This window comes from Bufo gargarizans, chromosome 2, assembly GCF_014858855.1.
Source record: "Bufo gargarizans isolate SCDJY-AF-19 chromosome 2, ASM1485885v1, whole genome shotgun sequence".
In the NCBI taxonomy this organism is placed as follows: Eukaryota; Metazoa; Chordata; class Amphibia; order Anura; family Bufonidae; genus Bufo; species Bufo gargarizans.
In genome coordinates this window covers 649,215,500-649,230,042 of record NC_058081.1, presented here as the reverse complement: position 1 = coordinate 649,230,042, position 14,543 = coordinate 649,215,500, and the positions used below count along the sequence as shown (strand labels likewise).

The 14,543-nt window shown below is 40.1% G+C and overlaps 1 protein-coding gene across 1 annotated transcript in view; it reads left to right on the top strand.

The window, feature by feature from the left end:
- The window catches only part of LOC122926257 (usherin-like), a 236,257-nt gene that overhangs the window by 46,351 nt on the left and 175,363 nt on the right, over positions 1–14,543 (top strand). Inside the window, exons 4-5 of the mRNA XM_044277632.1 lie at positions 403–466; positions 2,486–2,777. Coding sequence (XP_044133567.1) covers positions 403–466; positions 2,486–2,777 — 356 coding nt within the window. The remainder of the gene's footprint in view (positions 1–402; positions 467–2,485; positions 2,778–14,543) is intronic.

The following is a 14,543-nucleotide window of genomic DNA, read 5'->3' as shown; positions in this document are numbered from 1 at the left end:
TTTAAAAGTGAGCACGTCCTTTATTTTAGGTTGAAACCTAAATGCTTTAAAAATAAGCTGTAGATACTTAGAATCGGAGAAGACTTTTTAGTCTTTATGTTACGTCTTTAAAGAACAATTGTACCTATCTCTTCACTAATTAAAGGTGGCAGCTAGACTGGCTCATTACTTCAGCCTAATGAGGCAGCCTCCATACCACCTTGCTAATCAGAATAAAGGATGGCACAAAACGTTCTTCAGAGAAAATATGAATCTTACTTCTATAGTAAAGAATGAGTCTCTCTTTTCATTAGTTACTAATGCAGGCTCATCTACGAGAACTCTGAAGCTTTAAACACTAGCTCCTGGATGGGCTACCTGCAAGAACCCAAAGTAACACGTCCATGTTTTGTGTGTTTCCAGGTTCAGATCAGTTTATTGGAAGGATGCAAGATTTCCGCTTATATCAGGAGGCACTTACAAACAGGTAACAAATATCTAATAAAATTTTATAGTTGCGGCAGTCATTAGGAAACCTTAACCTCAAGCAATTTTCTATAGACTTATGCTTTATTTATATGATTAGAAAGTATGACACATAAATGAGTCTCTAAAAGGTTATATGGGTAAAGCCAGACATTAAAAGAGATTTCAATCCTAGAATAAATATAGGTCAATCATTTTAGCAATGTGCTTTACTTACCTGTATGGGCTCTATCTGTATCTGAACTACTGTCATACTGTATGAACCCAGACCTGGTGCTGGTGCCAATAACATTATGGCCTGCTACTTAATTCAAATAGACCTCCTCCTGGTCAGCCGTCCACAAGAGGACAACCCTAGTTCTTCAACCTGGAGGCCAGCCTCTATAGCTGGATTAGACCTGCAATAATGAAGTCTTTTTAAGTCCTTTACTCATTTTACTCCATACTCACTGGAGTCTTTGCATCATATGGTCCACTAATAGGGGTCCTGTAGTGGCATGTGGGCAGAGTTCACATATTTTTTTTTTACATTCAATGTGTTTGTTGGTAAAGCTCCCAATGTACATGCTAATCATGTCCACATTGCATTAGTCGTAATAAGTAAGAGCAACTGGAGTATTTTCTCTTGAAGACGTTTCACTAGTCTTCCGACTGGCTTTCTCAATTTGAATGACTATGCCACTTATGTACAATGCCGTCCTAACAACCTTTACTGAGGTAGTTTAATCACACCTAATAGCTTCTGTCATGCAAATTGCAATCAACATCTTACCTCCATGAGTTCCTTGACCTTGTGTTGATTAAGATAAGATAAACAGATAATGCTGACTGAAGCATGAGTCGCCAGTATTTAATGACGGAGATTCTTGCACAGTCATTCTTATTGAGAAGCTAGATAACTAACAAGATGTCTTAAAGAGAAAATACAACAAGCCCAGTTGCTCTAACTTATTACAAATTATATACCATGACCTGGATGAATGAGAACCTTCACAGACATTGTCCACATTGGCCTATTGGTCACAGGGAGACCAAAAGACCATCCTTCTGACCTCCATCTAGCCAGTATATATTAATATACCTCAAAAAGAGCATGGATTAGTTTATTAGACTAATTAAGACTGTTGGATTGCCCTGGAATAAATAAGACGGAGTTGCAGCAGCAGGTACAGCTACTATCAAAAGTATGGCACTGTGTCTGGTAAACAGTTAAGCTAGTGGATCAGTAGGGGTTCAGGGAGTTGGACCCCATTGATCTGGTATTGATTGTAAAGGGGTTGCCTTTTTTTTTTTTACTGTTTAAAATTTCAACCACAGCCTACAGTACCTGTGGAGAAAACCATACTCATCTTCTCCCAGCTGCATTGTTTCCTTGGCTCCCTTTACTGGTTTTCCGGTCCCCTTCTGTAAGATCCTGGACAAATGTAGTCACCTGCTCCTCTGCAGCCAATGACAGGCCTCCGAGATTATTACAACAGTGACATATTGCTTTGGGGACACATCACTGATGAGGACAGTTTAAATAAGCGGACCAAAGAACTAGTAAAGAGAGCTGGAATGGAGTAGAGGAGAGCATGTGACTATGGTTCTTTCCACAGGTACAGAAGACTGGGGTTGAAAATTGAAATTTGATACAGTTGGAAAATAAAGTTGGTAACTCCTCTAAGGATAGGTCATCAAATTTTGTAGTCCAAAAAGTCTCCTTTGAGGGTCAAGCCACTCATTTGAATGTGTTCACCATGGCTAGTAACTGTTAAGCAACCAGGTAAATGGAGATGTGATAGCAAATAGTATTGAGTAACCTCTTCTTCTTATCCTCACAGACCCCAACAGTTGATCTGTAACACCAGTCTAAGGTGGAAGCATTGAGAGACATCTTCTGCTCATCTTTTCTGTCACCTCTAAACTCACAAGTCTTTTAATTACAAGATGCATTGATCTACGTTCGCCTCCTTATCGGTTGTTCTTTTTTATCAGTGTAGATTTATTTCTTGGATAACCTTGCTTTGCTTTTCAACAGAGAAATCTTGGAGGTGTTTTCTGAGAAGTTTCTTCAAGTTCCCATTCAATCGGAATGCAGATGCCCTAGCAGCCACCCACGTTTTTACCTCCTGGAAGGACAGTCCTGTCTTCCTAATGGAGTTTACAACACAACGAAGGATAAAGTTCTAAGGCTCAATCGAGATGCTCACCCAGTGTCCTACATGAATGATAATGATCTGCAGACCACATGGATTTCTTCTATATTATCTGCATCAGACTTTGACAAAGGCCTAAATATTACAGTGGATTTCGCCAATGGACAATATCAGGTGAAATATTATTGAAATAATAAATGCAACATTAAAATTGCTTATAATCTAATTTCAGGTGTTCACTATAAAATATTTGTTAGTTTTTTGTTGGTATTCCCATTTTTTTTCAGTCTTGAAATGTTTTAGTCTTAACACTAACTATAAAAAGAAACAGACACATGAGTGAGACACTTCCCCACCCTTCAAAGCGCACACCCCCTGCTGCACTATCCATGTAGACTATATAGAAAGTAAATGTATGCTTTCAATATGGCCACTTACAGTAAAAGTTTTTAAATAAAAACGTTAATAATTAGTTACATTTAACTTTTACTAAATAACACATAATATCACTTCCACAAACACACCTAATAAATAAAAATGCCCTTGAATTAAAAGTGTTCTCTGGGCTTTTTACGAAATAGTAGTACTTACCCCTCTTTCGTACTGTCACATAGGCTGTGGCTCTTCTCCTCTAGAGAATATGCTCCCAAATATGTAATTGATAGAGGTTTCAAGCTCAGGATATCTATTTAGTAACTCAACATACCATAATGGGGAATTTGAATTTTTTTTTTTACCTATAACCAAACAACCCTTTAAAAAAAATACAATATCAAATCATTACAGAGATGATGAATTTTATGTATATTATCTAGTAACTATGATACTTTGTATGTGCTGCCATATTCCAAAAATGTTCATATTCCAAAATTACCTTCCTGCCCCTCGCCCAAAAAGACAATCCATCAAACTGGTTCTACAGCTTATACCAGAATATTCAGAGTCCAAAAATTGATTTTAGCAATATCTTATTTGTCTTTTTTCATTCGTGAAGTTCATTACATCTCGATATCCGCCTGTGCTTGTCCTGTAACTCTGCTTCCCTTTTATGGTTCCTGCAGATTAATAGCCTCCTAAGCTAAATACTTTATCTTTCAACTCCCTCTTCTTCTGTATATATCCCTATAGTGATTATGATGTATGCTCATAATTATCTTGACTAGTGTTCTTATAATTCTTAGCTAATTAGTGTCACTGAATGCTGCACAGGCAAAGTCAACAATGGTTCTAGCCGGCATCCTATGAATATACAGTATAAACATTCAATGCCAGTTACTCTACAGGATTTCTTACAAACATCTGCTTACAGACTACTTCTGCTGCTACCTATTTGGGCATAAAACAGATTATAGGGAATAGATTACAGCTCAGAGAACATTTATTACAACTAGGGAAAGAAAAAGTCAAAATGCCTTTTGTTTATGGGAACTGTGTTTTGAAGGACAGACCCAAGGGCATCAATAATGCAAAATGAGCCCATAGAAAAAGACAATGGGGCACATTTATTAAGACTGGCGTTTTAGATGCCGGTATTAATAAAGCCCTAAACTGTCGGTGGTTCCGCCGCAGTTATGTAGAGGTACTGGTCTCTTCATAACTTCGGAGGATCCTACGCCAGTTCTAAATGTAAGGGAACTTCCTAGCTGTCTTACATTTAAACCTTTTTCTACACCTAAAACATGCACAGAAAATGGTAAATGAGATGGCCTACCAGCCCGTCCCTGCCCACGCAACGTCCACGATTTTAGACCTGGCGGGAGCATGGAGAAATTGCAGATTGCGGCGCAACTAACAGCTGCCCCGCAATCTACACCTGAAATATGCTTAATTTAGGCGTATTTCAGATTGATAAATGACCCCCAATGTATGCTCCTCATTCTCATCTTTTGTTTATACCCCTTCCTGGAAAAACAAGGACACAACACTCGCTCTCAAAGAAGATTGACGTGATCCCCGGGGGCGTAACCACTTTCTTGTTCTCAGCATAATGGTGTCTCAGTAGAGGTGAAGCTTTATGAAGGTTCATGCCACTCATGAGATAGAAGGTTATGGTCAACTTTAGAAGGCTACTTCTATTGGCACATAGATTATATATATATATATATATATACACTCACCTAAAGAATTATTAGGAACACCTGTTCTATTTCTCATTAATGCGATTATCTAGTCAACCAATCACATGGCAGTTGCTTCAATGCATGTAGGGTTGTGGTCCTGGTCAACTCCAAACTGAATGTCAGAATGGGAAAGAAAGGTGATTTAAGCAATTTTGAGCGTGGCATGGTTGTTGGTGCCAGACGGGCCGGTCTGAGTATTTCACAATCTGCTCAGTTAATGGGATTTTCACGCACAACCATTTCTAGGGTTTACAAAGAATGGTGTGAAAAGGGAAAAACATCCAGTATGCGGCAGTCCTGTGGGCGAAAATGCCTTGTTGATGCTAGAGGTCAGAGGAGAATGAGCCGACTGATTCAAGCTGATAGAAGAGCAACGTTGACTGAAATAACCACTCGTTACAACCGAGGTATGCAGCAAAGCATTTGTGAAGCCACAACACGCACAACCTTGGGGCGGATGGGCTACAACAGCAGAAGACCCCACCGGGTGCCACTCATCTCCACTACAAATAGGAAAAAGAGGCTACAATTTGCACAAGCTCACCAAAATTGAACTGTTGAAGACTGGAAAAATGTTGCCTGGTCTGATGAGTCTCGATTTCTGTTGAGACATTCAAATGGTAGAGTCCGAATTTGGCGTAAAAAGAATGAGAACATGTATCCACCATCATGCCTTGTTACCACTGTGCAGGCTGGTGGTGGTGGTGTAATGGTGTGGGGGATGTTTTCTGGGCACACTTTAGGCCCCTTAGTGCCAATTGGCCATCGTTTAAATGCCACGCGCTACCTGAGCATTGTTTCTGACCATGTCCATCCCTTCATGACCACCATGTACCCATCCTCTGATGGCTACTTCCAGCAGGATAATGCACCATGTCACAAAGCTCGAATCATTTCAAATTGGTTTCTTGAACATGACAATGAGTTCACTGTACTAAAATGGCCCCCACAGTCATCAGATCTCAACCCAATAGAGCATCTTTGGGATGTGGTGGAACAGGAGCTTCGTGCCCTGAATGTGCATCCCTCAAATCTCCATCAACTGCAAGATGCTATCCTATCAATATGGGCCAACATTTCTAAAGAATGCTATCAGCACCTTGTTGAATCAATGCCACGTAGAATTAAGGCAGTTCTGAAGGCAAAAGGGGGCCAACACCGTTATTAGTATGGTGTTCCTAATAATTCTTTAGGTGAGTGTATATATATATATATATATATATATATATGTACACACACAAGTTAGGTCCATATATTTTTGGACACTGACACAAATTTTGTTTTTATTATATGTTTACTAAAACATATTCAAGTCATAGTTATATAATGGACGTGACATAAAGTCCAGACTTTTAGCTTTTATTTGAGGGTATCTACATTAAAAATTGGATGAAGGGTTTAGGAGTTTCAAAATCAATTGGACAATTGGCTCAAAGGCTGTTTCATGGGCAGGTGTGGGCAATTCCTTCATCATTATTTTATTCTCAATTAAGCACATAAAAAGCTTGGAGTTGATTTGAGGTGTGGTGCTTGCATTTTGAAGATTTTGCTAAGAAGTAAACATGTGGTCAATGAGCTCTCCATGCAGCTGAAACAAGCTATCCTTCATCTGCAAAAACAGAAAAAACCCATCCAAGAAATTTCTACACTATTAGGAGTGGCAAAATCTACATTTTGGTTCATCCTGAGAAAGAAAGAATGCACTGTTGATCTCAACAATACAAAAAGACCTAGACGCGCACAGAAGACAACAATGGTGAATAAAAGGAAAGAGTGTCTGGTTTACATAAAAAGGTAAGAAATTGATGGAAACACCACCAAAATGATTTGGAAACAGCATGGGGAGGACATCTGGATGCATCTTGGACTGCTATTACCTATGACATACAATAGACAACCCCACAAAGGCTATATGCCAAAAGCCAGGTATATGCAAGCCAACAATCTATCTATGAGACAGATACAGTCAACATACCTTACAATAGCAGCCTTGTGCAGTATGAAACATTCAATACCAGCTCTCATCTGATTGAGAGCCAGTAAGCCTCAAAGTTGCTTCATATCTGTTGGATGGCTTGGGTGGACCTGCGCACCTAGATCATTATCATTAGGGTGCCAAAAAGTTTTCTGATTGTCCTAAGGCTATTTTCACACTGGCGTTTTGGCTTTCCATTTGTGAGATCCATTCAGGGCTCTCACAAGCGGTCCAAAACGGATCAGTTTTGCCCTAATGCATTCTGAATCGAAAAGTATCCACTCAGAATGCATCAGTTTGCCTCAGTTTGCTTCCGTTCCGTCTACATTCCGCTTTGGAGGCTGACGAAACTGAGCCAAACTGATCTGTTCTGACACACAATGTAAGTCAATGGAGACGGATCCGTTTTCTATGACACAATCTGGCAAAATAGAAAACGGATCCGTCTTCCATTGATAAAGATAATACAAACGGATCCGTTCTGAATGGATCCGTCTGTGCAGATCCATGACGGATCCGCACCAAACGCGAATGTGAAAGTAGCCTGACATAATATTCAATAACCTTTCTATACAGTTTTGTCATGTAAACTCGTTTGCATAAACATGTGTATTTGGGAAAGACATGCAAATGAGCAGAATCTGCCTTATTTTTCAGCTGAAAAACCATTTGCAAAGAAAATTTGCAATAAAAAGTCACGATTACAATATTCGCGATCTACACTACTCATGAACAGCGCCATCTATTGGATTCATAGCCTTGTCATAAGACTATTAAACCAATAACATATAAAGCATCAATAATTCTTACATAAAGATGCATTACCATAAGACTACACGACAATAAATCCACATGAACTCCGAAATGAGACACTGTACACCTCCAGGAATACCTATAACAAAAAGAAAACTTAAAACCACATCACCAGTATAGAAGGGGGGAGGGTTAGGAGGGGAAGGGAAATGTTTAGGGAAAGGATTATTGCACTGTTTATATGTGTTTTATCTTTGTTTTCACTGCACATATCCGTAAAAAAGGAAAATGACCTGTAATTTGATCCAATATGTACCTTTGAATGTAAATGTGCAAATTATATCAAAACCTAATAAAATGTATTTAAAAAAAAAATTATGAAACCAATAGATGGTGCTATTCTTGAGTCATGAACAGTGCCATCTATTGGTTTCATAGCCTTATTATAGGACTATGAAACCAATAAATGGCGCTGTTCATGAGTGTTGTTGTTTGCGAATATTCTAATCGCTAATTTTTGTCGCTAATTTTCCATGCAAATGGTGTTTTTGCTGAAAAACAAGCAGAATTAGCTAATTGCATATGCCCACGATTATGCCAATGAGTTTACATGACAAAACTGCATAGAAAGGTTATTGAATATTATGTTAGAACAATCAGATTTTTTTTGTCACCCTAATGATAATAATCTAGGTGCGCAGGTCCACCCAAGCCATCCAACAGTTATGAAGCAACTTTGAGGCTTACTGGCTATCAGTCAGATGAGAGCTGGTTTGGAATGTCTAATAGTGCAAAAGGCTGACATTGTAAAGTATGCTGACTGTATCTGTCTCATGGATAGATTATTGGCTTGCACATACCTGGCTTTTGGCATATAGCCTTTGTGTGGTTGTCTATTGTATGTCATAGGTAATTGGAGTCCAAGATGCATCCAGACATCCTTCCCATGCCAAAACATTTTGGTGGTGTTTCCATCAATTTCTAACTTTTTTCTGTGAACCAGACACCTTATCTTCTTCAAAACAGGGGGTGCCTGGTTTAATGCTCGGGTCTCCCATTGATTTTCATTGTGCTCGAGCATACACAGTATTTGGCCGAGTATAGTGATGCTGTTCGGCCGAGCATGCTCGCTCAACACTAAGGTGTCACGGCTGAGGATGGGGAAAACCCTCAGCCGTGCGATGCCAGAAGATGTTAATGGGTACTCAGCCAGAACAACAGAAATAGGGAGCAGGTCACCTCCTATTGCGTTCCTAATCTGACCCTAACTCCTAAACTGTATGAGCCAACCCTGATGGTAGGAGGGCTCATACACCGGAACCTATTAGTCCCTGCTAGCCCTCAGGGTGGCCCTGGACTAGGAGCTGGGTAGACAACCTGTTCATCCTGAACGCAGAGAAACAGGAGTCTAAAGTGGCCAAGCTACAAAGAAAAGGAAGACATGAACAACCTATGGCAATGGCAGGTAAATGTAACAAATACAACACCTACCTGCCACAGACAAAAAGCCTGGAACCCATGTGCAAGTGCTGCTGTCCACAGCACCACAAACAGACACAGCACACACCACACACCACACAATCACACAGGAACCCAGGACCATAAGCTTCAAAGTATAAAGACCATACAAACATCTTCATAACATCACGTGACATAAATCTTATGACCACAAGGGTGGCCCTCACTGGCAGATGGTATATGGGACCAGGAGAGTGCCTCCAGCTTACTACAAGGCTGGAGTACCCCTCAGAACTCAGGTCTCAACTGAGGTTAAATAGCCCATGTAGCGACACCCACGCAGACACACCCAGTGCTCACAGACTAGGAAGGGAATGAATCCTTCTCACACCAGGGAAGGGAAGACAGCAACTAAAAGGGGAATGCACACAATAAACCCCGTGCACACCAGACAAGGAAAGTGCACACATAAACACACGTTGCCAAAGACAACCGCATGCATGGACAGCGAGCCGCCCAGCAACCAGCTCAGGCTGCTCCACTGCCCAACAACCACAAGTTGCCAGCGGCAACCACATGTGAGGCAAGATACTAGCCCTCACCTGTGGTTGACAACAATACCAGACCGCGGGCAAATGCATGCAGGTCCCAAGGAGTCACGACCAAGACCATGGTTGTGACATAAGGCGTATCAATAACCAAATCTATCATAAAGAGAAGACTGCATGAAAGTAAATACAGAGGGTTGACTGCACGGTGCAAGCCACTCATAAACCTTAAGAATAAGAAGGCTAGATTGGACTTTGCTAAAAAAAAATCTTAAAAAAACAGCACACTTATGGAAGAACATTCTTTGGACAAATGAAACCAAGATCAACCTCTACCAGAATGATGGAAAGAAAAAAGTATGGCGAAGGCATGGTACAGCTCATGATCCAAAGCCTACCACATCCTCTGTAAAACACGGCGGAGGCAGTGTGATGGCTTGGACATGCATATCTGACATTGGCACAGGGTCCCTAGTGTTTATTGATGATGTGACACAGGACAGAAGCAGACAGATGAATTCTAGGGTTTTCAGAGACATACTGTGCGCTCAAATCCAGCCAAATGAAGCCAAACTGATTGGTCGGTGTTTCATAATACAGATGGACAATGACCCAAAACAGAAAGTCAAAGCAACCCAGAAGTTTATTAAAGCAAAGAAGTGGAATATTCTTGAATGGCCGAGTCAGTCGCCGGGTCTGAACCCAATAGAGAATGCATTTTACTTGTTAAAGACTAAACTTCAGACAGAAAGGCCACAAACAGCAACTGAAAACCGCTGCAGTAAAGGCCTGGCTGAGCATTAAAAAGGAGGAAACACAGCGTCTGGTGATGTCCATGAGTTCAAGACTTCAGGCAGTCATTGCCAACAAAGGGTTTTCAACCAAGTATTATAAATTAACATTTTATTTACAAATATTTAATTTGTACAATTACTTTTGAGCCCCTGAAATGAAGGGATCGAATTTAAAAATGCTTTAGTTCCTCACATTTTTATGCAATCATTTTGTTCAACCCACTGAATTAAAGCTGAAAGTCTGAACTTCAACTGCATCTCAATTGCTTTGTTCAAATTCCATTGTGGTAATTAGAGATGAGCGAATTTCATATTTTGAAATTCGTTCACGCTTCGTTTACTGGTGAAAGGTGAATTGCGTTATGGATTCCGTTACCACGGACCATAACGCCATTCTATGATGGAATGCATAACGGAATGCCTTTAGAGGCATTTTGTTATTCAATACATCATAATAGAAGTCTATGGGCTGTCCTCTCCTGCATAACGGAAATGGGACGGATCCGTTATGCAGCCCATAGACGTCTTTTATGATGTAATGAATAACGGAATGTATCTAAAGGCATTCCGTTATGCATTCCATCATAGAATGGCGTTATGGTCCGTGGTAACGGAATCCATAACGCAATTCACCTTTTACCAGTAAACTAATCGCAAACGAATATCATAACTGGAAATTCGCACATCTCTAGTGGTAATGTACAGAACAAAAATTTGAAAAATGTTGTCTCTGTCCATCTATACAGTATAAAACTCTTAGGCCTTGTGCCACAAAAGTACATTGCAGGAACTATGCAGTTTCAGTAGGCCACTGAGCACTGCAGAAATGGCACAGGTACAGGAGCTTAGCCTGCTTACGCCATCACATCTGAGTGCAAACTGCATTATACATGTGATACCCTGTTCTAATGATCCCGGCTGTTTAACACTGTGCATGCTGTGGTCATCTATGTGGTTAGCCAAAGAGAGGGGGCTCCATCTGTCACCCCAACAGTGCCCCTGCAACATGACCAAGGTGCAGATGGGTTATAATACACCTAGGGCCTAATAATAGTCCCCAGAGCTGGCACGTATGAAAGCCCATTAGGACCTGCCCTGAGGCAAGACATAATAGGTTGCCTGTCAGTTTTAGGCCTCTTTCATATGACCGCAAAAAAAAACGGAATGTGTTCCGTATGCATTCCGTTTCCATATTTCCGTTTTTCCGTTCCGTTGAAAGATAGAACATGTCCTATATTTGGCCGCAAATCACGTTCCGTGGCTCCATTAAAGTCTATGGGTCCGCAAAAAAACGGAATGCATACGGAAATGCATCCGTATGTCTTCCGTATCCGTTCCGTTTTTTGCGGAACCATCTATTGAAAATGTTATGCCCAGCCCAATTTTTTATATGAAATTACTGTATACTGTATTTGCCATACGGAAAAACGGAACGGAACAACGGAACGGAAACGGAACCACAACGGAAGCAAAAAACTGAACAACGGAGCCGTGAAAAACGGACCGCAAAACACTGAAATGGACATACTGTCGTGTGAAAGAGGCCCTACACTGACAATACTGCATACTGTGATAATACGTCATAATACTGTGCAATACAATATTATTTCAGTGTATTACCTAAGCTATCTGGAGATAGGATTTTGGACTAAAACATAAAGTAAAAAAAGTACAAATAAGGTTTTAGAAAAATAAAAAAAAATCATGTAAAACTGCCCAAAGGTCAATTGATTATCAATTTTCGAAGTCCATTATTTTTGGGGGAAAAAAAGTAAAAAATGAAGAAAAATTGTAACTGTCAACTTCAAGTGATTGAGAATTGAGGTGAAATACATCAGCACAGGAAACTACACGGTGTAGGGATCCTTTTGCTTCCAGCCATTCACTGTATATTCTGCCCATCTCAGATAATCAGTAGGGGTGCATGTGGCATGTTGGACCCTCAGTCAAAATCTGACATATCTGATATAGTCTCAGTGACTATACTCAGGCCACCAAAATACGCCTACTGTATTGTCCACTTTGACCTATCTATTTCTTTGTAAGTACAGTACTTTTGCCCAGTAAGGGTCAAGATTCAGGATTATTCTCTTGAACAAGAGGAACTAAAGTTGATGGGAGATTTGTCAATCTACTTTTGTCCCAACACTGGTATGAGCTTCTTTCGAGCAAGAACCACAACTTTGCTTTTTTTATCCGGTTTTAATGCAACTTTATTACTTTGTCAGCTTTTTAGTTATATTTCATTTCATAATTTCTTATTTCTATCTCACAGCCCTAGAGATGGTAGAATGGAGTCACCAGGTTTTAGATTCTTAAAGTGATTTACATTTCAAATTTCAAATTTATTACCAACTCTCATTAATCCCCTGTTGCTGCCTTTCAGATATTGGTCCTGTTCCCACTGCTCTCCACTTTCCAGTCCTGACTCAACGCCCGCTGAGGCCTGTTACCTCTACATTCAATGACTGACTCGCTGAGCAGGTCTTTTCTGGCATTTCCAAAGTGTCGAGCCGGACCAGGAAGTGTAGAGCAGCAAGAATTGGACCAGCGTCAGAAGGACAAAGACAGAGCATAGGTAAGTATGAGTACTATTTTTGTTTGTTTGTTTTTAACCATTTGTGGCAATTCCTAAAAATGATATCACCAGAAGACCCCTAGACAATAAAATGCTAGGTTAGAGATGTGCAGCAGTTTAGAATGATTCACATTATGGAAAATGAATTGAATGTTTAGAATTTTCTCTTGTGTTTTATTGTGTTTAGTTTTTACCTTTTTTAGATGATTTTTGAGAAGAGCATTGATTTCCTCTATTTGCATGCAAAGAATTTGAAGACAATACAACTGTTATTTGTTGTAGTTTTCAATTACATGGTGAATTAAATCTCCCATAGGCCTTGGGTTACGTTCCAGCCATACACATGCCTGATCACCCACTGGGACAATATTCTTTATTATTCACTTCTGCCTTATATAGTCGGCAACGCCATCAAGAACAGACTTTGAATTGCACTGCAAACATCTGCTCTCCTTGCAAAATCTTTTTTTTTTTTTTTATGTGCAAAATTTCTTTTTTTTTCAAAAATTGGATGAGAAATTCAACAAAAATTTCAATAACTGGGTACAATAGATTGGTGGTGTGTTTACAATAAACCCTGTGCCAAAAGTGCCTAATTACTGCCCTGAAATTGAGTCATTATTTGGTTATTTGCACCCTGCTTCCTAGGAGCGCATACGTAAACTGTTCCATAAAGAGGGATTGAATGCCATATTACACACTTGGCTGTGGTCCCAATTGCCTCAAATTATATTTTCTTCTGAAAATGGATTGAGCAGAAGCTTTACTTCACGAAGAACAAATTGTATTTTGAAACCTTGATGAGCTTTATTGTGCTCCTTCCAAAAAAGGATCAAATGAGAGATAAAAGAATGTCTCCAACCAACAGGGTGGCTTTACCTAGGGGGATACCCCAATTATAAGTGTGCATCTCTAGGGAGCCGTCGAATGGTGGGGGTTGGATCTCTGTGTTCCGTCTGGTGTGTCACATTTTTGCCACTTCCGTACCAAGAAAGGTTCCTCATGCCGGAAGCCAATATCAAACTAAAGAGGGAACATTTATCAACTGGTTTATGCCAAAAATGTGGGGTAATAAAGTTGACAAATTTGGCACATGACCCACATACACAAAATTTAGCAAGTTTTTTTTACCACATTTCCAAAAAGCAAAGAGGGTGTGGGTGATATCGGGCCAACAATTTATGACCCAGACCATTTTTTTTATAACCAACACCAGGAAACCGTTGTAGACTATATCTGAATCTACAGCAGCTCCCTTACTGGTGAAAATCTTCAGTTCTACCACATGGACCTGCACAGATGAGCCACAATTATCAAGAGATGCATTCCTCTTAATAATTATGGCATGTCTGACACCAGCAGGGGTTAGGCTACTTTCACACTCGCGTTTGGTGAGAATCCGTGATGGATCTGCACAGACGCATTCGTTACTGATAATACAGCCGTCTGCATCCGTTCAGAACGGATCCGTTTGTATTATATTTAACATAGCCAAGACAGATTTGTCTTGAACACCATTGAAAGTCAATGGAGGACGGATCCGTTTTCTTTTGTTTCATAGAAAACTGATCCGTCCCCATTGACTTATATTGTGTGTCAGAACGGATCTGTTTGGCTCAGTTTCGTCAGCCGGAAACCAAAATGCTGCAAGCAGCGTTTTGATGTCCACCTCAAAAGTGGAATGGAGATGGAACGGAGGCAAACTGATGTGTTC